Source organism: Corella eumyota, chromosome 1 (genome assembly GCF_963082875.1).
Source record: "Corella eumyota chromosome 1, kaCorEumy4.1, whole genome shotgun sequence".
NCBI lineage: Eukaryota > Metazoa > Chordata > Ascidiacea > Phlebobranchia > Corellidae > Corella > Corella eumyota.
In genome coordinates, this window is record NC_137490.1 from 18,447,866 (window position 1) to 18,468,893 (window position 21,028).

A 21,028-nucleotide genomic window follows, 5' to 3' on the forward strand; every position below is an offset into this window, starting at 1 on the left:
CCGCATAGGTCCAATTACCGTGTTCACAAAATATTTTTCGAAAATATTAATATTCATAAAAGTTATGAAACTTTTATTAAAAATTTATGTTATCTCAAAACCTAAAGTTTTGTATTTTATTAGACGCGCATTGGCCTAACTAACATTCAAGATAAAACATTTCGCGAAAATTTTCAGTAGAACAAAAGTTTGAGATAATTTTTATTTTGGGTTTAATTAGGTCACGTGATATTTTTGGACAATGAGATTGCATACAAATTTTTTGAAAAAAAATAAAAAATTTTAAATCAAAAAATAATTGTTGTGTTAGAACCGCATAGGTCCAATTATCGTGTTCACAAAATATTTTTCGAAAATATTAATATTCATAAAAGTTATGAAACTTTTATTAAAAATTTATGTTATCTCAAAACCTAAAGTTTTGTATTTTATTAGACGCGCATTGGCCTAACTAACATTCAAGATAAAACATTTCGCGAAAATTTTCAGTAAAACAAAAGTTTGAGGTAATTTTTATTTCGGGTTTAATTAGGTCACGTGATATTTTTGGCCAATGATATTGCATACAAATTTTTTGAAAAAAATTAAAAAATTTTAAATCGAAAAATAATTGTTGTGTTAGAACCGCACAGGTCCAATTACCGTGTTTACAAAATATTTTTCGAAAATATTAATATTCATAAAAGTTATGAAACTTTTATTAAAAATTTATGAAATCTCAAAACCTAAAATTTTGTATTTTATTAGACGCGCATTGGCCTAACTAACATTCAAGATAAAACATTTCGCGAAAATTTTCAGTAAAACAAAAGTTTGAGGTAATTTTTATTTTGGGTTTAATTAGGTCACGTGATATTTTTGGCCAATGATATTGCATACAAATTTTTTGAAAAAAAATTAAAAATTTTAAATCGAAAAATAATTGTTGTGTTAGAACCGCACAGGTCCAATTACCGTGTTTACAAAATATTTATCAAAAATATTAATATTCATAAAAGTTATGAAACTTTTATTAAAAATTTATGAAATCTCAAAACCTAAAATTTTGTATTTTATTAGACGCGCATTGGCCTAACTAACATTCAAGATAAAACATTTTGCAAAAATTTTGAGTAGAACAAAAGTTTGAGATAATTTTTATTTTGGGTTTAATTAGGTCACGTGATATTTTTGGCCAATGATATTGCATACAAATTTTTTTTAAAAAATAAAAAATTTTAAATCAAAAAATAATTGTTGTGTTAGAACCGCACAGGTCCAATTACCGTGTTTACAAAATATTTTTCAAAAATATTAATATTCATAAAAGTTATGACACTTTTATTAAAAATTTATGAAATCTCAAAACCTAAAATTTTGTATTTTATTAGACGCACATTGGCCTAACTAACATTCAAGATAAAACATTTCGCGAAAATTTTCAGTAAAACAAAAGTTTGAGGTAATTTTTATTTTGGTTTTTATTAGGTCACGTGATATTTTTGGCCAATGATATTGCATACAAATTTTTTGAAAAAAAATAAAAAATTTTAAATCGAAAAATAATTGTTGTGTTAGAACCGCACAGGTCCAATTACCGTGTTTACAAAATATTTTTCCAAAATATTAATATTGATAAAAGTTATGAAACTTTTATTAAAAATTTATGAAATCTTAAAACCTAAAATTTTGTATTTTATTAGACGCGCATTGGCCGAACTAACATTCAAGATAAAACATTTCGCAAAAATTTTCAGTAAAACAAAAGTTTGAGGTAATTTTTATTTTGGGTTTAATTAGGTCACGTGATATTTTTGGCCAATGATATTGCATACAAATTTTTTGAAAAAAAAATTAAAAATTTTAAATCGAAAAATAATTGTTGTGTTAGAACCGCACAGGTCCAATTACCGTGTTTACAAAATATTTTTCAAAAATATTAATATTCATAAAAGTTATGAAACTTTAATTAAAAATTTATGAAATCTCAAAATCTAAAATTTTATATTTAATTAGGCGCGCATTGGCCTAACTAACATTCAAATAAAACATTTTGCAAAAATTCTGAGTAGAACAAAAGTTTGAGATAATTTTTATTTTGGTTTTTATTAGGTCACGTGATATTTTTGGCCAATGATATTGCATACAAATTATTTAAAAAAAAATAAAAAATTTTAAATCGAAAAATAATTGTTGTGTTAGAACCGCACAGGTCCAATAACCGTGTTTACAAAATATTTTTTTAAAATATTAATATTCATAAAAGTTATGAAACCTTTATTAAAAATTTATGAAATCTCAAAACCTAAAATTTTGTATTTTATTAGACGCATATTGGCCTAACTAACATTCAAGATAAAACATTTCGCGAAAATTTTCAGTAAAACAAAAGTTTGAGGTAATTTTTATTTTGCGTATAATTAGGTCACGTGATATTTTTGGCCAATGATATTGCATACAATTTTTTTATTTAAAAAATAAAAAATTTTAAATCAAAAAATAATTGTTGTGTTAGAACCGCACAGGTCCAATTACCGTGTTTACAAAATATTTTTCAAAAATATTAATATTCATAAAAGTTATGAAACTTTTATTAAAAATTTATGAAATCTCAAAATCTGAAATTTTATATTTAATTAGGCGCGCATTGGCCTAACTAACATTCAAGATAAAACATTTTGCAAAAATTTTCAGTAAAACAAAAGTTTGAGGTAATTTTTATTTTGGGTTTAATTAGGTCACGTGATACTTTTGGCCAATGATATTGCATACAAATTTTTTTTAAAAAAATAAAAAATTTTAAATCGAAAAATAATTGTTGTGTTAGAACCGCACAGGTCCAATTACCGTGTTTACAAAATATTTTTAAAAAATATTAATATTCATAAAAGTTATGAAACTTTAATTAAACATTTATGAAATCTCAAAATCTAAAATTTTATATTTAATTAGGCGCGCATTGGCCTAACTAACATTCAAGATAAAACATTTTGCAAAAATTCTGAGTAGAACAAAAGTTTGAGATAATTTTTATTTTGGTTTTTATTAGGTCACGTGATATTTTTGGCCAATGATATTGCATACAAATTTTTTGAAAAAAAATAAAAAATTTTAAATCGAAAAATAATTGTTGTGTTAGAAGTGCAGAGGTCCAATTACCGTGTTTACAAAATATTTTTCGAAAATATTAATATTCATAAAAGTTATGAAACTTTTATTAAAAATTTATGAAATCTCAAACCCTAAAATTTTGTATTTTATTAGACGCATATTGGCCTAACTAACATTCAAGATAAAACATTTCGCAAAAATTTTCAGTAAAACAAAAGTTTGAGGTAATTTTTATTTTGGGTTTAATTAGGTCACGTGATATTTTTGGCCAATGATATTGCATACAATTTTTTTGAAAAAAAATTAAAAATTTTAAATCGAAAAATAATTGTTGTGTTAGAACCGCACAGGTCCAATTACCGTGTTTACAAAATATTTTTCAAAAATATTAATATTTATAAAAGTTATGAAACTTTTATTAAAAATTTATGAAATCTCAAAACCTAAAATTTTGTATTTTATTAGACGCGCATTGGCCTAACTAACATTCAAGATAAAACATTTCGCGAAAATTTTCAGTAAAACAAAAGTTTGAGGTAATTTTTATTTTGGTTTTCATTAGGTCACGTGATATATTTGGCCAATGATATTGCATACAAATTTTTTGAAAAAAAATAAAAAATTTTAAATCAAAAAATAATTGTTTTGTTAAAACCGCACAGGTCCAATTACCGTGTTTACAAAATATTTTTCAAAGATATTAATATTCATAAAAGTTATGAAACTTTTATTAAAAATTTATGTTATCTCAAAACCTAAAGTTTTGTATTTTATTAGACGCGCATTGGCCTAACTAACATTCAAGATAAAACATTTCGCGAAAATTTTCAGTAAAACAAAAGTTTGAGGTAATTTTTATTTTGAGTATAATTAGGTCACGTGATATTTTTGGCCAATGATATTGCATACAAATTTTTTGAAAAAAAATTAAAAATTTTAAATCGAAAAATAATTGTTGTGTTAGAGCCGCACAGGTCCAATTACCGTGTTTACATAATATTTTTAAATCATTACTTTTTAAATCATTACTGCAAATTTAATGCAAATTTTTTTTAAATCATTACTGCAAATTTAATAATTTTTACAAATTTTTGTTAAAATAAGCTTTTATATTATTATTTACTTTAAATATGTGCTGATTTTTATAATTTCCTAAAAATCAAAATATAGAGGATAAACAAAAAATTAAGCTTATACGGCTCATTGAACATAATACCTTATTTAAATTTTAAAATTATCCATTTACAAAACTTCCGATTAAAACATTTAACCTTTAACCTTCCAATTAAAACATAATCCAATTAACTAATTAACCTAATCCAATTAACCAATTAAATTAATCCAATTAATCTTCCAATTAAAACATAATTTGTATCAATGCATTTAAATCCACCTATTTAATACACCTATTTAATACACCTATCTATAAAGACTGCAAATTATTTTTGAATGGTTTTTGTTTTCTTGTTTTTATAAAATTTGTGCTGCAACTGTTTTCTCATTTTTGTAAACGTAATGCAGCTAGTATGAGTTGTACTTTAACACCTTATATTTAGTTAGGAGCGTTATGTAAAAACACATTTTCTTATTAAATTGACCATTTGGCTCACCCGTACTTTGTGTAATTATCTAAAACTGATTTAATTTAAAAAGAACTATCATTATTATTGTTTATTGTGTAAATAACTTATATTTAACATGTACTATTTTTAATAAATGTAACATTATTGTAAAAAACTTGGTCTTCATCACAAAAACATTGTTCACTGTGTGACAAAGCCAAAATCTTAGTTATTTGCTATGGTAGATGACAGGGTATAAATTATTTCTCATGGTAGATGACAAATTTAAATTATTATTGATGGGGTATGACAATATTTAGGTTTTTTTTGATGGTAAATGATAAAATTTTTATTATTTTTTATGGTAGATGACAAAATTTAAATTATTTTTCATGTTAAATGACAAAATTTAAATTATTTATTTTGGAAGATGACAAAATTTAATTTATTTCTCGTGGTAAATGACAGTATTTAAGTTATTTTTGATAGTAGATGACAAAAATTATATTATTTTTCATAGATGATAAAATTTAAATTATTTTTCATGGTAGATTTATTACTTGTGCTAAATGACAAAATTTAAATTATTTTTTATAGTAAATGACAAAATCTAAATTACTTTTTTGGAAAAATGACAAAAATAATTTTTTCAAAATTGGTATTAAGGATAATAGTGACAAAATTTGGTAGTTTAAGGTTAAGTTGATGGCCTGAGGTTGAACGAACATCAAAAAACATTTTTTCTTATATTTATTTAACAGCACAAACACTAAAAGCAAAACACAATAAAAATACAAGGCGAAGGGATAAATACTAATAATTAAAAAAAAAATAATTTTTCGAGATGCATTAATCTCATAAGGCATAATAGTTTTGGGTTTAAGAATTAAAATAAGACATTATGCATTAAGAAATGATAACATTGCATTAGGTTAAACAAATGACAAAAGGAATATTATAAAGAGAAAATACACAAAGGAATAACATAATACACGAGTAACAAAATAAGTTACAATTAAAGGTTTGAAAATAATTCGTAAAGCAATAAAAATTGCGATCGAGTACAAAATATAAATGACAGTTACATGAGATATGTATAAATAGAAAAATACACACAGAAAAATACAAAACCAAAATTATTGCAAAACAGTAAATAGCATTTAGTATGTACAAAATTACTTTAAAAAAAAATGAAAAAATGTCAAGTATTAGTTGTATAAGTTGGGTTTTACATTTTAAAACTTGTACACAGTAAATCTCTTTATTAGTTGGTACTGTCTATATTAAACAGTACATTAGAAAACCTTTGAAAGGTTGGATTACTAGCAAAAATGTTGGTGACCTCCGTAAATATGATTTAGCAAGTTGCCCATCTCTTTTCCTGTAATAAAATAAAGTTTACAAATTTTTTCACAAAAACCTAAACAATGTGCTTATGATTACTTAATCGTGGAATATAATGTTCAATGTAATTTAACATTAAAGATTTGTTTTGTGTTGGTCATGTTTAACAATGGTAAAAATGGTTTCATACAAACTTTTTTGCTCGACAACCAGAATCTAAAAATAAAGAACAAAGTTAGTATTTGTTTATGGTAATCTACCCTGCGGGAAAAATAAAGAGGTTAGATTGAAGTTTTCTTGTATCAGGAACTCTAAAAATAAAGAACAAATTAAAATTGGCCAAAAAACAAATCGACGAGCTCTTCGAAATAGTAAACCAGTATCTAAAAATAAAAAACAGAATGTTTAAATTTGTTTTTGGTAATCTAACCTGGAAAAAACCCTGTAAAAAAGGGTTAATTTGGTTTTAGTTTTTTAAAGGCCCCTGAAAAAAAAATAATTTGGTTAGTAATGCCCCTGTAAGAAAATAGAAAAGCCTGTAAAAAAAAGGTTAGTTTAGTTTTAATTTTTTAAAGGCCCCTAAAAAAAATTATAATTTGGTTAGTAATCCCCCTGTAAGAAAATAAAACAAACGGTTTAAGAGGCCCCTGTGAAGGTAAATAATAGGTTTAAAGGTAGAAGAAAATAAGAAAAGCCTGCAAAAAATAAAAGAGAGAAATTAAAATTTTTGTGTTTTTTTTCTGCGTGTTTAATGTAATGTTTACTGTGTATGCTATTTTGGACTCCGTCCACGAAATTAAATATTGTTTTATATCGGGCTCCGCCCACAAAATTAAATAATTTATGTTGGGTTCCAACCCACCCACACACTTAGGTTTAGCACATAAACAAAACAGGGCGAACAAAATACAGTGAACTTACACACATAAATAATATAAACCACACATAGGCCTATTTTCCAAAATCTAATCTTCAAAATATTTTATATATACTTTATTTGCGCAAAACATTTAAAAAAAACATTAAACAGTCCCATTAAATATAATTATAAACACACAGAAACCTAACACACTTGGGACTGTGTCAACTATACCACTTTTAATGCGCAAAACTATGAGTTGTTACCAGTCAAAATAAAAAAGCAGACACGTGATACTACAAACTTTTAACCCGTGAAAACTTTTAAACCGCTTGATTATGCAGTACATATAAAAAATAGGCACGTGAAAACCTACAGCCCTACAGACCTAAAGCCCTACAGCCCACCTTTTGTTGAGGAAGGTCCTGGGATTTTTTTTGAATTTTGCGAAGTTGAAGTGAGGTCCTCAGACTTTTTTGGTTCTTCTTTTGCATAAAAAACATATAACACACACATAGGCCTAAGTTTTATAAATCTGTTCTATATAAATACTTTATTTATTACTTGCGCAAAACATCTAAAAAACCCATTAAACAGTCCCGTTTAATATAATTATGAACACACAGAAACCTAAACACAATGGGACTGTGTCAACTACACTACTTTTAATGCGCAAAATTATGAGTTTTTAACTAGTCACAAATAAAAAGAAAATGCAGACCCGTGAAACTTTAACCCGTGAAAATTTAAAGCGCTTAATTATGCAGTACATATCAAGAATCAGGCACGTGAAAACCTACAGCCCTACAGACCTTAACTAAATAAGGTCCTGAGTTTTTTTTAGGTTTGAAATATCATCCAATCCATTCCAAAGTTGGCTTCGAGTCCTGAGTTCTTTGACTTAACTTCCCCCTTGCTAGTTGCAAGGAAGACTTATTAGGATTCAATTCACTTTCCATTCCTCCAGTTCCTGCCAGTACCTTTTTCCTCCATTTATTGAATCCAAATACAATCCATGTTCTCTGCATTGAACATATTGTTTAGAAAATGGTGATAGACACTAAACCCTACTTAAAATCAAGTTTTTTCAAATGTCAATTTTATTATATGTCAAATCGTGCCAAAATTTTTTAAATTGTATCACTTTTTAACTCTTTTAGTGCCAACAACATTAAATTATGTCAATACACATGCCAAATATTATTAATGTATAATTGTTATTTTTTTCATGCCAACAATTTTAAAATATGTCCATTTTTAATTAGTGCCAGATTTTTTAATTTATGCGAAATGTACAGTTATTTATATATTTAAATACCTCATTTAACTACCTTTTGGGAGTACCTGCGCATCAACACAGGTTTAATAATGTTCATAAGTTTGTAATTAAAAAAAATAAAAATTTTTTATTTTATTGGCAAGTATGATAAATTAATACTAATATTTATAACATTACATTTTTTTTATGATTATTCCAAAATTAGTTGAAAGTTAAAAATAATTTTAAATCAATTAAATGAAAGTTAACATACCTGGAACAGTGTTCAGAAAACTTGGGACACAAGATGGTCTCACAGGAGCCAATCCAACATCACAAACTTTTCTATAAAAATTAAATCTTTTAAAATTTACAGTTCTTTATATAAAATACATAATATTTAATTATTAAATGCTTGTAATATGCCACACTTTATACTGTTAATGATAAACTTTAAAAAACCTAACTATAAATCACTAACCAAAACACGTCTACTCACCTCAAAAGTCCACCTAGAAAGAACTAAAATTCCGATTTCAATTCAAATTTGCCACGAAACACCAAGTCACGTGACTCTGCATGCGGGCAGTAACTTGTGTGTACGTGCACGACGCCCCTTGCAGTGCAGAGCGCTTTTCAAGCTGTCACTCAAAATAAATTTGCTTAAACCTTCTAAACAATTCATTAAAACGTTAAAAAAAAAACACAAATTATAAACCTGTTATAATATGTAAATGTTTATTTATTTTTTAAGAACTATTTGTACCAATTAACGTCCTTAATTACGACTAAACAACTTAAACGTGCGTTAACATAGCGCATTACGTAACACCAGGAATTTCAGATTATGATGCAACTTCGTGTTTTAAAGGAATTTCTCGGGGAGACGCACCAATTAAGACGTCGCATTCTCCTCGCTTAATTGATAAATTACAGCTGGATTTATCTACATTTTATAACCTTATTTGGTAATAAAATCTCTGTTTAGTCTGCATGTGTTAACTAATTAAAATTTGCACCCGAGACCTCGTGGTAGATGAATTTTTCGAGAAGGCGCATCAATAATGACGTCACGTTCCTTGCGCCTCGCTCTCTGCTTTATAACAGACCTATGTTAAAGCAATAGTAAATTATATTATTGCCTTTTCTTAAATTTAATAAATCGAAATCCAATGTTTGTTAGTGTCCAAACACATTTTTATTATTATTTTATAAATATAAAACTCAAAATAAGTTTTTTTATTTTTAATAAATATTCAACAACAAAAAATAGCAAAAATAAATTAACTACAGGTCATGCCTGTTTCACAAAGTCCTAAATGTTTACAGAGAGGGCACGACCGCTTTTTAATGGTAACCTGGCAATTATGTTAAAACTGCAATCCTAAAAAGATAGCTATGATTCTTAAACAAGTTGTGAATTACATAACATGTACGTAGTTTATTAAAACAATAATTATTAAAACTTGGTTAAAATATAAGTTTAATAAAAAATAACATAAAAATCACAAGTTGTGGTGCGCAATATTTCGTATGTTGTGACAATATTAAAAATAGCAATTTTTTAAATGCCATCGTTGTTAGGCCATTAAAATTCACAAGCCAAAATATTTTTACCAAACAAAGACTTATAATCATTTGACCATTTTGTCCTTTATGTTTTCCAATTAGCTAAATTTATCACCCTACCGACCGGGTTTAGGTAACTAGTAGTATTGCTTTAATGTCACATGAATATTATTATTTGATTATCGAGTAAATAGAATTAATGTATACGTTTGTAATAACCATAGCTTTTCGTTACTTTCGATTAAGTTATACCTTGTGCACTTAAATATTTTGATCGCACTATAGTTAGTTAGTAAATGTAGTGGATATACTTCACAGTTGGTAAATATTTAAATGCAATATTGCTTTTTTAAATTATTGGTATAACGATAAGAAAAACACGTAGTTAGTTATTTAAAAGAGCTATTTTCACGTAAATAACGTTCTGACGTAACAATAAATAATCCTTTTGTACAAAAAGAAAATAAACACTGGGCCTCCTACTTCAAGCATTAAGTTCGCCCACTTTGACTTGTACGCAGACTTACCCGTTCTACAGCATGTAGAACAGGACCACTCTATACCAGACATGACGTCACAGGAAATCATGACGTTGCAAAAGAAATCTTCCTGGCCCGCGCCGCATCTCTGAATGGGAGTTTAAGGTCCTCTTCCGGGAGCTTTCCAGGTGCAGGTTTGAGTGTTTGGACTGGGGGCGGGGGGAGACCGAAATGTTTTGCTGTTACTTTAATATTAAAAGCATAACCAAAAAAGTTTGTAAGTTAGGAGTGAATATGTTCGACAACATTTTAAATGGGCATATTGTTTATGTTTTAGCAACTGAGGCATGATGACCATTGTTTTAGTATTGGCTGATGTTAGCTAATCGTATTATTTTGTTAATGTGTGTTAGTTGTGCTTGTGATGACACTATTATATTATCCAAATACGAAGCAAAAGTACAACAAAATATTCAAAATTTGCAACTTAAATAAATCATTCACCAGTTAAATAGACGAAACATTTCGTAACTTATTTATAGCGCTATCTTACTTAATTAACTATTGTATTGTAATAATTTGGTCGCCATGCAAACAAAACTTTTAAAATTTCCTTAACCTAGCCTTGTTCATATCTACAATCTGTAATTATAGTTCGAAATCTTAGATTTCGAAAAGCATTTTCTATAAGGGTTTATAAAAGCCTTAGTGTTTTTGCTAATTTTGGTCAAAAAAACAAAAAAAGTTTGCTTTTTGCCTATAATAAGTCATCTGGACGTTTTTAAATGAATCTAAATCAATTAAAAGTCACGTTTTTATTGAAAATTAAAAAATGGAAAAAAACGACTCTCGTGCATTATCTTTCGGTTGGTAAAAAAGCGAATAACAAAATATTTAAAAAAGCAATTTGACATTTTCTTGTAAAAAAGGCACTTTTAATCCACTGTTAGTCATCCAAACTTTTGAAAAATTATTTTTTAACAAATTTTGGCGATCTATTTTTTCTTTCCAAAACAGCGATTTTTGGCATTTTCTGCAAGGGTATAATAATTGTTTTTTTGCTTAATTTGGCCAAAAACCAAACAAAAAAGTTTGCTTATTTTTTTGAAAAAAAGCCACTTGCAGCCTATTAAAAGTCATCTAAACGTTTTTAAATTAATCTATATCATTTAAAAATCATGTTTTTATCAAAAAATGTGCTAGCTCGAAATTGATTCATTTTTTTTAAATAATTTGATTTATTTTAAAAATAAAAAACAAAATTGAATTTTATACTTAACGAATTATTAAAATAAATACACAAAGTGTTAATACTTTTAAATAAATATAAAATGCAATTTAATTGCTTTACTAGTTTATCAACTAATTTTTTTTCGTTTATATTTTTCCATTGGTGTTTTTGTATTATTTATAAAAAAAATTTAAACATTTTTAAAAGCATAAAATATTTATTTCAAATTTAATTAACAAAAGTTATAGTATTTTATATAACATTTAAATTAGAAAACTGACAATCTAACAGTAGTAAGTGCCACTTAGATAAGTGTTTTGTGTTTATTGTTAAAAATTTTCTTTTTTTTTGTTACTAGGTTAAAAAAAAATTTACAGCTATCTTTCCATATTTACTAAAAAAATTTTAAAATAAAAAAAAAATTTTTGGACATAAGGCATTTATGTATAACATTTTAAATTTCTAGAATTTGGTTAAAAAAAATATATTTCATACGTCATAAGTCAACTAAAAATCCTGTTTTAGTAAAACTTTATTGCACCCCTCAGTCTTTTTAGAATAGCACAAGAGTAGTAAGTATAACCCGTTTAAAACCAGGTAAACTTTTCCCAAAACAGGAATTTGTTTTTGCAAATAATTTTGGAATAGGTTTTTGCAATTAATCTGAAATTGCTTTTACGAATTATTTAACACCATGATAGGCAGAGTTAAATCAGTTGTCGAGGGTGTATGTAAATACTCATCCCCATTCTGGGGTTGATTTGCATTACGTCGCTTTTCAGCGCAATCAAGAACTTGTCTGTTTAACTCAACAGCACTGAATCCAACAAGTTCTTTTAAATTACAAACAAATTTGTAAACAAATCTCTTGCCAGCCACCTAAAATGAAAAACAGAATATTAACTATTGTATTTACAATACTTTTAATTTCTTAAATGTAATGGGCAAATAGGTTAATCAAAATTTCTATTTTTTTTGTTTAAATTAGAATTATTGTTGTTTTGAAATATTGTGCAAGTTCAACGAATTGCGCTATGTTTATATTATTGTTAGCAGGTATAAAATGTTTGCAAAAAACTGTTAATATAACTAAGTTTACAATAACAAAAGATTATAATGTAGGTAATGAATAAAAATAAATTAATTTATCGTGCTTTATTTATCACAAATTTTAAAATGTTACCTTGCTCAGCATATCTCCATCATAATAATATCTCAATGCTCTTGATAACTTCTCATAATTCATGGTTGGTTTATTTTTTCTTTCGCCCCATTTTTTTGCTACAACCTCGGGGTTAAAAAGTTTAAACTCCCCCTCATCACCCAACCATCTGATATACTCGATGCAGTCCGCATCAGTCAGAAGTTCCAATAAAAATTGCCATAACTGAATCTGACCGCTACCACTTGAACTGAAAAAATAAAAAATTTAAGGAAAACTTATACAGCGATAATTATAACTATAAATTTATGGTGGGATACTTTCTCATTTAAACCTAAAAAATTTGACAAAATTTATTAAAAAGTTAAAGCAATATTTATTTAATAATCAATGAAAGATGTATCCAAAATTTGGAGCAATATTTATCCAAAAATTAAAGCAGAATATAATAATTTATTTTTTTCCTAAACCAGTCTAAACATTGGCTGTCTAGTCTAAAATTACATTAATTTTAAAATTACTTTACAACACTTTAACATGTACCTGTTTGGTGAACTTCTGCTTCCACTTGAGTTAAAATTTTTTATTCTTGGATTTGATTCTTCAATTGTTACTTGGTGGGATGATGTGGAATTCTAACACAAATAAAACAAAATTAAAGTTAGAAATGTACAATTAAAATAAAAACCTAAATTAAACTAAATAATATAAGCCCATTTAAAAATCACCTTTTTATTTGGTAGTGCAATTGTATTCTCAGAAGACAAAGCTAATTTCTAAAAAGAAAAAGTTTAAAATTTATATTTTTAAAAATTTATTATCCAAAATAAAAAAAATTCATAAAATTGACTGAACATTTATTACAAATTTTTGTATGTAACTGCAACAATGTCATTTACATATTATATTTTTACCCTAAGCATTTCAAGATGTGTCCATAATATTGTTCCGTATGGAAACTTCTTGTTAAAATCTACTTCAGACATGTTTGAAAGTCCCTCTCCATCAATTTCATAGTTTTTAATGACACTGGATTCAAAACCAAATTCTTTAGCTACCCATATCATCCATTGGTGAACCTTAATTTAAATACAAACAAATAAAATATAAATTGTATTACTTATATCAAACAAGGTTGGCCAGCAGCATGGTATAGTGAGACCGGCAGCATGGTGTAGTGGTCAGAACGCTTGGCTTTATTACATGAGAACCTGAGTTTGATCCCAACTGCTTTTATGTTGTTGCCCCCTCAAGTAAGACACTACAAGCGGTGTGAACTTTTGCTTAGATAATACTTTATTAGCATCCTAATTACTGGGCAATTATAACTTATAATTATTAAAAAAAGGTATAATATAACAAATATAAATTAAAATATATATTGGGGACAGAATTACTATGAAGCTTAAAAGGCTTTAAAAGATCATAAATTTAATATATGTGTTTACATTGATAAAATAGAAATACCTGTGTTGTATTCCAGATTGAAGGATCTCCAGGAATTCCTTCATCATCAATATTATTCAATTTTTCCTTAGCCATTATTTACCAGATGATATTGATAGCTATTACTTTTAATTAATATTTGTTAAAGAAACTTATCAAAACGTGATAACCTTCAGTTGTGAACTGCAAATAAATGTACAAATGCTTAAAATAAATTTTTAACCTATTTTAATGTTAATTTTTCTGATTTTTATTCTAATTTACATTTATAATTTTTTTTATCTTTGTACTGTATTTAAAAAAAAGTACCCACTGGGAATTTCCCTGTTAAAAGCAAAACGCAAATTTATCCTCAACGCGTATTCAAAGTAAAGCAAATCTTTGAACAATATAACATAACAAAACATTTTTGTTATGCTAAATTGTTAACTTTATGACATATTAGTTTATTTATTTATCAAGCATCCGCGCTTTGGCCAAAGTTATCACAAAAGTAAAAGGTATTTAAGTAAGTTTTCAGTTTAGTGTGAACATTTTTGTCAAGTGTTTTAAGGTAAGAGAAAACTGGAATTATTATTTACAAATGTAATTCACCTACACTTAGACTAAAACTTTGCATAAAACAATTTGTCAATTACTAAGGCAATTTATTTTATTGGTTATTAAATTGGATACAAATAATATGTATGGGCGCATCAACCTTGCAAGAAGTCTTCGTGGCAGTAAGTATAAGTTAAAGAAAATGCACAAATTTGTTCAAATTATTGCCGTGATAATTATGTGGTAAAAAGCGAAAACTATTTGCACCGTTATTAATAAAAAACAGGTTTTTATTTAACGTTTACCCATATTTTAGGTCTGTGAATAAAAATAGTATAATTATTTTAGAATGGTCGAAATTGTCTTGCTTCTTTCATTTTCTGAATTTTTTGTTTATCTTCTTCAAATTTTTTACGCAGCTCAGCAATTTCTTTAAAAAACAAAAAAAAATTAAGTTACAAACTTAATATATTAATTTAAGGATCACAATATTATAAATATTATAAATTATAAATATTATGAATGTAGAATATTATAAATTTTTAACTTACTCTCTCTTTTAGATTCTCTTATTTGATATGTATAAACATTTAATAATTCCTGTAAAAAATAAAAAAGTATTTATTAGTTTTTAAAAGTTATTTTTACATAATTCTAGTCCTTTTGTAATAATTTTTATAGCCTATTTACTTTTTCTTTTCGTTTTCTTCTTTCTTTCGACTTCATTTTAATTTCATTGGCCTCGGTTCTACTAAACCCAGGATTGCGCCCTCTTCTGGTGACTTTGATCCATCCTTCCTCATCCGGAACTCCATCCATCTTCTCTTCTTCTTTATTTTTCTAAAAATTCAAGATAATTTAAATTAAAAATTTATACAAAAATTTTAATAAAATATTTTTTTAATTTTAATATTATCAGTTAAATAATAAAACCAACTGATAAAATTAGAAGTATGTTCAACTTTTTTTATAGCAAACAAGTTGTTAACCACCTTAATTTTATTGTAATCCCTAAAAAAATTAAAAAACATAAAAAAATATTCATATATACCTCTGCTTCATCTGCATCAAATTTCTCCATAAATTGATCAACTTCTTCTTTTAATTTTACTGTATCTGGCCATGACCTTACATACTCTAAACACCACTCTGTAGAATAAAAACAAGTAAATTTACATTTTAAAGTATTTAACTGGTCTTTAGTCTTTTAACCTAAAATTATTGTGTAGGCACAAAACATACACTGCATTTGCTTTTAACTACTTAAAACTTGCTTGAATACATTTAGAATAAATTGTTCTGCGATTAGGTTTAGAAAACTTACTTTTTATTCCGGTCAATACTTCATTGTCTTCTGTTGATAATATAAAAGGTTCTGACATGTTTTTGGCCATATTTAATGCCCTTTGTACACCAGATTCATTCTCAAATGTAATATAAGCAACATGAAATCCTGTTACTGGTTTGACTGGGAAAAATTTCGAAGAATTTTCAGACGGTTTTTCAATTGGTCCTGGGTGTTTTTGTTTTATTATTTCTTCAATCTTACCACAACTGTTAAAAATTCTTTTAAGGCATTTCTGTAACACAAAAAAAATATATTTGTTACAAGTTAAACAACCACCACAACATTTAAAACATAAACAACAATTGGGACATTTAAAAAATAAATGTCATTAAATATTTCAAAATTTTAACAAAAAAATTTTAGGCAAGACCTACTTCATTACAGTAAGGTGGAATGTTTAGCACTAATAAAATAAATTTTTCTTCCTGATTTCTCACATCGTGTTGCTTAAGAAACAAAGTATGGCCTGCTGTGCTTTCCTTATCAAATCTTATTGGTAACTCTGTAAAAATATTAAAACAGTTTTGATTCCCAGACCTGAAAGCTTTAAAATTTTTATAATATTTAACTTAAAATTTAAATTAAAATAATTTTAACACTTTACGAAAATAAATTTACATTTAGTACTTACCTACTACAGATACAGTTGAACTTTGCTTCTTTTTATTCATGTTTATTAATTTTATTAAAGTTATTCATTTAGTTATCTAGATTTTGAAACAGAAAAAGTTTAATACTACATGCAAACGGTCAAGCATATTCTAAGTTAACTAGTCACTTTTAAATAATGATACTTTGAGTATTTTGAACAAAATGACATGCATTACAACAAAGAAATATAAATCTTACATTAAAGGTTTTAACAAGATAAAAAAAGTAAGTTATTATAACACCACAAAAAGAAATATATGTGAACTTTATAATTATTGTCATGTATTAGCCAGCTAGTATTATAAGAAAAAATTAAAGCAACAAGTAAAAAAAAAATTAACAACTACCCAATAAGAAATATAATATAATAGACTTTATTAAATAAAAAATAAATTTATAGTTTTTAACAAGATCAATCATTTAATTTAAAGTGTTAAATAATTAAGTATATTACCAAATTTAAGTTATTAAAAAAAATTAATTTCCAATTTTTTCTTGTGCCAAAACCTGTTGTGTTCGAATCTCCATATCTTTAACAGCATTGTTTAAAAGTTGTAACTGCCATTTTCTGTTCTTAAGCTTAGCCAACGGTGTTCCACTGCCAACAGGATATCTACCAGCTTTTCTTTTACTTATGTCAATCACTGGAACAATTATGTAATCTTCAATCTCTTTGTTTAGTTTAAATAAATCTGATTGAAGTTTCAGAACAGATTTGCTTTTTTTGTCATCACCTGGTTTGGGTATATTCAATGGAGTTAAGCTTTTAATGTCCTTCATCATTTTCTCACCAATCAGATGGCTGCATTCTGTGTTTTTTAGTCTCAATGCAGTCTTTAGCGACTGAATTTGTTCGACTAATAGTGGGGAGTCTTTAACAGATGCTGTTGGAGAAGATCCCATTGCTCCTGCAATTAAGGAAGCAATATCAGAGGTTGCACCAGGGGATGCAGATCCCAAACCACTCGGCTTCATTCCTAGTTCAGAGAATACAGCATTCTTTTTAGCCTGTGCAGTTAAACGTTGTTTTAATTCCTGTTTTTCCATCTCCAAAGAATCAATATCAGCCTGAAGAGCATCTAGTGTTTCATCATATTCCTTCTCTTTTTTCTTATTGTCCTCCATAAGAAGATCAAGTTTTTGTTGGAGAAGAACAGACTTCTCATTCCCTTCTTTGTTAGCTTTCTCCAGTTTTTTCTCCAACATCCCGATCCTGATCTTTGTCTCAGAAACATCTTCGCTCCTTAACTTTAAAGCTTTTCTCAGCTCATTTATCACAGTTTCTTTTTCCTCAATCTTCGAAGTAAAACCATCCATGCTACCGATCTCGGACTTTACAACAGTCGCTCTTTTTTCAACTGGAGGAACTATTTTTTGTTTGGGTGTAGTTGTATCAAAATCACCTTCCTGCATAGCAGTAACAAGTTTATTCATTAGAGCTATCATGTTTCCCATAAAAACTCTGATACCTTGAAAGGCTGAGATGTCGTGAAATATTTCTTTAGTTGAACTGGTCAAAAGCGATTGCATTTTCGAAACTAAAATCTTGTTATCATCTGAAGGCCCGATGCTTTTAGCACATTTTGATGTCCACAACATAGTTGCATTCTGTGCAGAAAACAACTCGTCTAAACTTTGTTGCATTCGTGATTTTATATCTTGACTTCCGTTCAAATCTTTACCACTATCGCTATCAGGTAATCTGTGCTTGACTTTTTTACAGAATTGGCGAATATCGTCACAATAAGTAGCCATGTCTTTTAAGATGATTGCAACGTCACTGGTTTCTTGGCCGAGTTGTAAGAACAACTTTAACCTAGTTGTGTTTGTAGATATAGAAAGAATAGCAGCCTGTGTTAAATCCAAGTGTTGTGCCATGTTTGTGGAAAAATCAAAGTTTTCATTGCTCAAATGCACTGTGAATAGGTGCTGGAAAAATAAGAAAGATTTTTCTAGGTACTCAACGTTAGTGTTTTCATCCATAGAATCTCTGCGTAGTTCATCAGTCAAATTATCAAGTATTCGCTCATGTTGAAACATTTCCGTGTAGAGAGTTCCAATTTTTTGAAATAATTCTACTGAACATGATCCAATTGCTTCGCTATATTTATCTAACAAAACTCTAAGCTTTGTAAGGTTGGTGACCAAAGTTGTAGCAAATGTAAGTTGGTCTCCACGATCCCCAACCAATTTATCACTTTTAGAAATTGGTTCATCAGTGCGAAATTTTTCCCTGACATGTCTAGCTAAAATATCAGATTTTCTTGATAGGCGATTAACTAGCAACAGAGTTTGTACACAATCATTATCTCCGCCGTTTCGTGTAAACATGTTAGGCATGAACAAAACAAGCAACTCAGCATGAAGTTTTGCTTGAAAGACTTCAAGTTTTTTTATGTCTTGTTCAATAGAGCGAGCAATGGATTTAGTTTCAACCATTTTGATCTGATAATTTAGATTAGGTGGTGGCACAACCAAATTTTCAACTTCAGAATTCTCCTCTGTGCTACTTTGAGCCATTCGCAATTCATGGTTAGACTCCTGCAGATCCTGGACCAACTTCCGAAATTTAACAAGAGTTTGTTCATAGTCACTGACCACAGAATTTACAGCTTCGACACGGCGATCAGCCTCAACTACCTTGCCCCTCATAAGATCAACCTGTTCTCGAAGTTCAAACTCATTTTCGCGAGCATTCTCTTGAAGTTCTTCGTTCATTTCGTTAATTGTTTCAAGATCATGAATCTGCTCTTCCATGTCCATCATTTTTTCTTCCTGTTCTAGATTTCTGTCTGTTAGTTTTTCCACCATCTCAACAGCTGGAAGAGCAGCATCTACTTGCTCTTTTAACTCATCCATCGTCACATTTGCTTTCTCCAGTTGGGCAGTAAGTTTATCTTTCTTTTGTTGCAATTCCTTCACCTCTTTATTTTTTTGCTCTAAAAGTTTCTCTAAATTATTATATTCGGCTTTCTCTGCGGTAGAGAGATCTCGCATTCTAACAAGTGCCTCTTTTAGTCTCTTGTTTTGATCTTCTAATTGTTTCACTTGATAGTTAGATGCAGTGCCATCTCCACTCTGTTCAATTTCCTCTTTCATGATATCCAGATCAGTTTGCAACTCCTCAACTTTTTCTGTTAAACTTTCAACCTCTTTTTGCAGCATGTCTGCCTTCTCTTCAGCCATTTCCTTATCAAGTGTCGCCATTTCAATAGTTTCATGAACATCAGACATCTCTTCTATGTATTTTTCTTTAGCCTCTACAGCTTCTTCTGCTTCTTGTTTGGCAGCCCGAAGCTTTTTTGATAAATCTTGAACTTGTTCAGAAATTCGAACTTTTGTGTCGTTAAGTTGAGATATCTGGATTTTCATTTTTTCGGATTCCTTCAACTTAGCTCGATCTTCCTAATGTTGAATTACAATAAAGACAAATTTAAAAGATTTATATAATAAAATCTGTTTTTCATTTTTTATAAGTAAATTTTTATTTAATTTATAAATTTTATGAGTTTTGTTTTTGTTATTGTTACCTGTCTTTTAATTCTGATAGTTTCATATTTTTCTCTCCATTCCTTGGCTTGAGCTTTCAACGAATCAATCTCCACCATTGAAATTCCTGCAGGCAAAGCTGAAGAAGCGTAACTATCAGTTTCCTGAACTTTGGGAGCAGGAGTGGCAACTTCCTCAACCTTAGGAGGCTCTGGAGTGACCGGAGCCGGTTCAGGTTCCTTTGGAGCATAGGACATACGACTGGATGGAGCCTGCATTTGTGATGGTTCCTTCATAGCTGTGGGTAACCGGCTCTGTGGTGCCACCAATGGGGATTCCCCTCGGGGTGCCATGGATAATCGCCCAGTTTTGGGTTTTTTTAATTGTGACCCCATACCGAAGGATGAATCCAACTTTTTTGTAGTCGGTGGAGCAGAAGATGGTTTGTTTATAATTTGAACTTGGCCTGGCCGCACAAAAACCCCAAAATTTGGATCGCAGGTAAAATATCGTTTGCCTTGCACAGTTCCATCATTTTTGCCAAGTTTTTCATCCAGAGTAACTCCAATCCATTTTCCAGTTGCAAATTGTGTGGCACCTACAAACGAAACTGTCCCAGTTAAACCTTTGCCAACAATGCTAACACTTGAACCAATCTTTACATCAGGACTTTCCGACATTTTTTAATTTGAACCTTAAACAATGTACCATAAATCAGTCGAAGGAAAAAACTGCAAAACATTAATTACATTGCATTATTTTGGGAAATCATATTATCGACAACATCTAATATAATATATTGAGCAAACACTTTATAACAATTTATCAACATAAGCTTAACAATTTACTGCAGTAAATTTTCCACGAGCATAGGGTGTACGGATGTATGTAAAATACGGAGCGACTTATCGGAAAGCGGATCGCAAACAAACTAAAACGCGGAGCCAATTAATGAAAATTGGATTGCGGAACGGACTTTTTATTATTGTAAAACAGTCAT

At 28.3% G+C, this 21,028-nt stretch overlaps 3 protein-coding genes across 3 annotated transcripts; all 3 read right to left on the reverse strand.

Moving 5' to 3' along the window:
• Positions 1-11,801: 11,801 nt before the first annotated feature.
• Positions 11,802-14,170, reverse strand: LOC145760315 (GA-binding protein alpha chain-like). The gene is made up of 6 exons (XM_082574183.1): positions 14,022-14,170; positions 13,469-13,633; positions 13,283-13,330; positions 13,098-13,189; positions 12,576-12,804; positions 11,802-12,271 (listed from the first exon to the last, which is right to left on the reverse strand). The coding sequence occupies exons 1-6, from the start codon at positions 14,094-14,096 to the stop codon at positions 12,068-12,070; spliced, it is 813 nt and encodes a 270-aa protein (XP_082430309.1). The 5' UTR covers positions 14,097-14,170; the 3' UTR covers positions 11,802-12,067.
• A 471-nt stretch (positions 14,171-14,641) lies between these two features.
• LOC145764090 (ribosomal RNA-processing protein 7 homolog A-like) lies at positions 14,642-16,659 on the reverse strand. Its single transcript, XM_082575673.1, has 7 exons — positions 16,520-16,659; positions 16,263-16,390; positions 15,865-16,120; positions 15,592-15,689; positions 15,231-15,380; positions 15,092-15,140; positions 14,642-14,970 (listed from the first exon to the last, which is right to left on the reverse strand). The coding sequence occupies exons 1-7, from the start codon at positions 16,557-16,559 to the stop codon at positions 14,885-14,887; spliced, it is 807 nt and encodes a 268-aa protein (XP_082431799.1). The 5' UTR covers positions 16,560-16,659; the 3' UTR covers positions 14,642-14,884.
• LOC145764089 (dynactin subunit 1-like) lies at positions 16,652-20,753 on the reverse strand. Its single transcript, XM_082575672.1, has 2 exons — positions 20,070-20,753; positions 16,652-19,944 (listed from the first exon to the last, which is right to left on the reverse strand). The coding sequence occupies exons 1-2, from the start codon at positions 20,706-20,708 to the stop codon at positions 17,017-17,019; spliced, it is 3,567 nt and encodes a 1,188-aa protein (XP_082431798.1). The 5' UTR covers positions 20,709-20,753; the 3' UTR covers positions 16,652-17,016.
• Positions 20,754-21,028: the final 275 nt, after the last annotated feature.

What these genes read in the sequence shown, in the direction of transcription:
- LOC145764089 (XM_082575672.1), bottom strand. Translation starts at nt 20,708, where the DNA reads ATGTCGGAAAGTCCTGATGTAAAGATTGGTTCAAGTGTTAGCATTGTT. An exon ending in CTATCAGAATTAAAAGACAG is followed by an intron (nt 19,945 to 20,069) that starts GTAACAATAACA and finishes ATTCAACATTAG; the next exon opens with GAAGATCGAGCTAAGTTGAA.
- LOC145760315 (XM_082574183.1), bottom strand. Translation starts at nt 14,096, where the DNA reads ATGGCTAAGGAAAAATTGAATAATATTGATGATGAAGGAATTCCTGGA. An exon ending in CACATCTTGAAATGCTTAGG is followed by an intron (nt 13,331 to 13,468) that starts GTAAAAATATAA and finishes TTTTCTTTTTAG; the next exon opens with AAATTAGCTTTGTCTTCTGA. An exon ending in ATGGAGATATGCTGAGCAAG is followed by an intron (nt 12,272 to 12,575) that starts GTAACATTTTAA and finishes TTTTCATTTTAG; the next exon opens with GTGGCTGGCAAGAGATTTGT.
- LOC145764090 (XM_082575673.1), bottom strand. Translation starts at nt 16,559, where the DNA reads ATGAATAAAAAGAAGCAAAGTTCAACTGTATCTGTAGTAG. An exon ending in TTCAACTGTATCTGTAGTAG is followed by an intron (nt 16,391 to 16,519) that starts GTAAGTACTAAA and finishes ATATTTTTACAG; the next exon opens with AGTTACCAATAAGATTTGAT. An exon ending in TTGATGCAGATGAAGCAGAG is followed by an intron (nt 15,381 to 15,591) that starts GTATATATGAAT and finishes TTGAATTTTTAG; the next exon opens with AAAAATAAAGAAGAAGAGAA.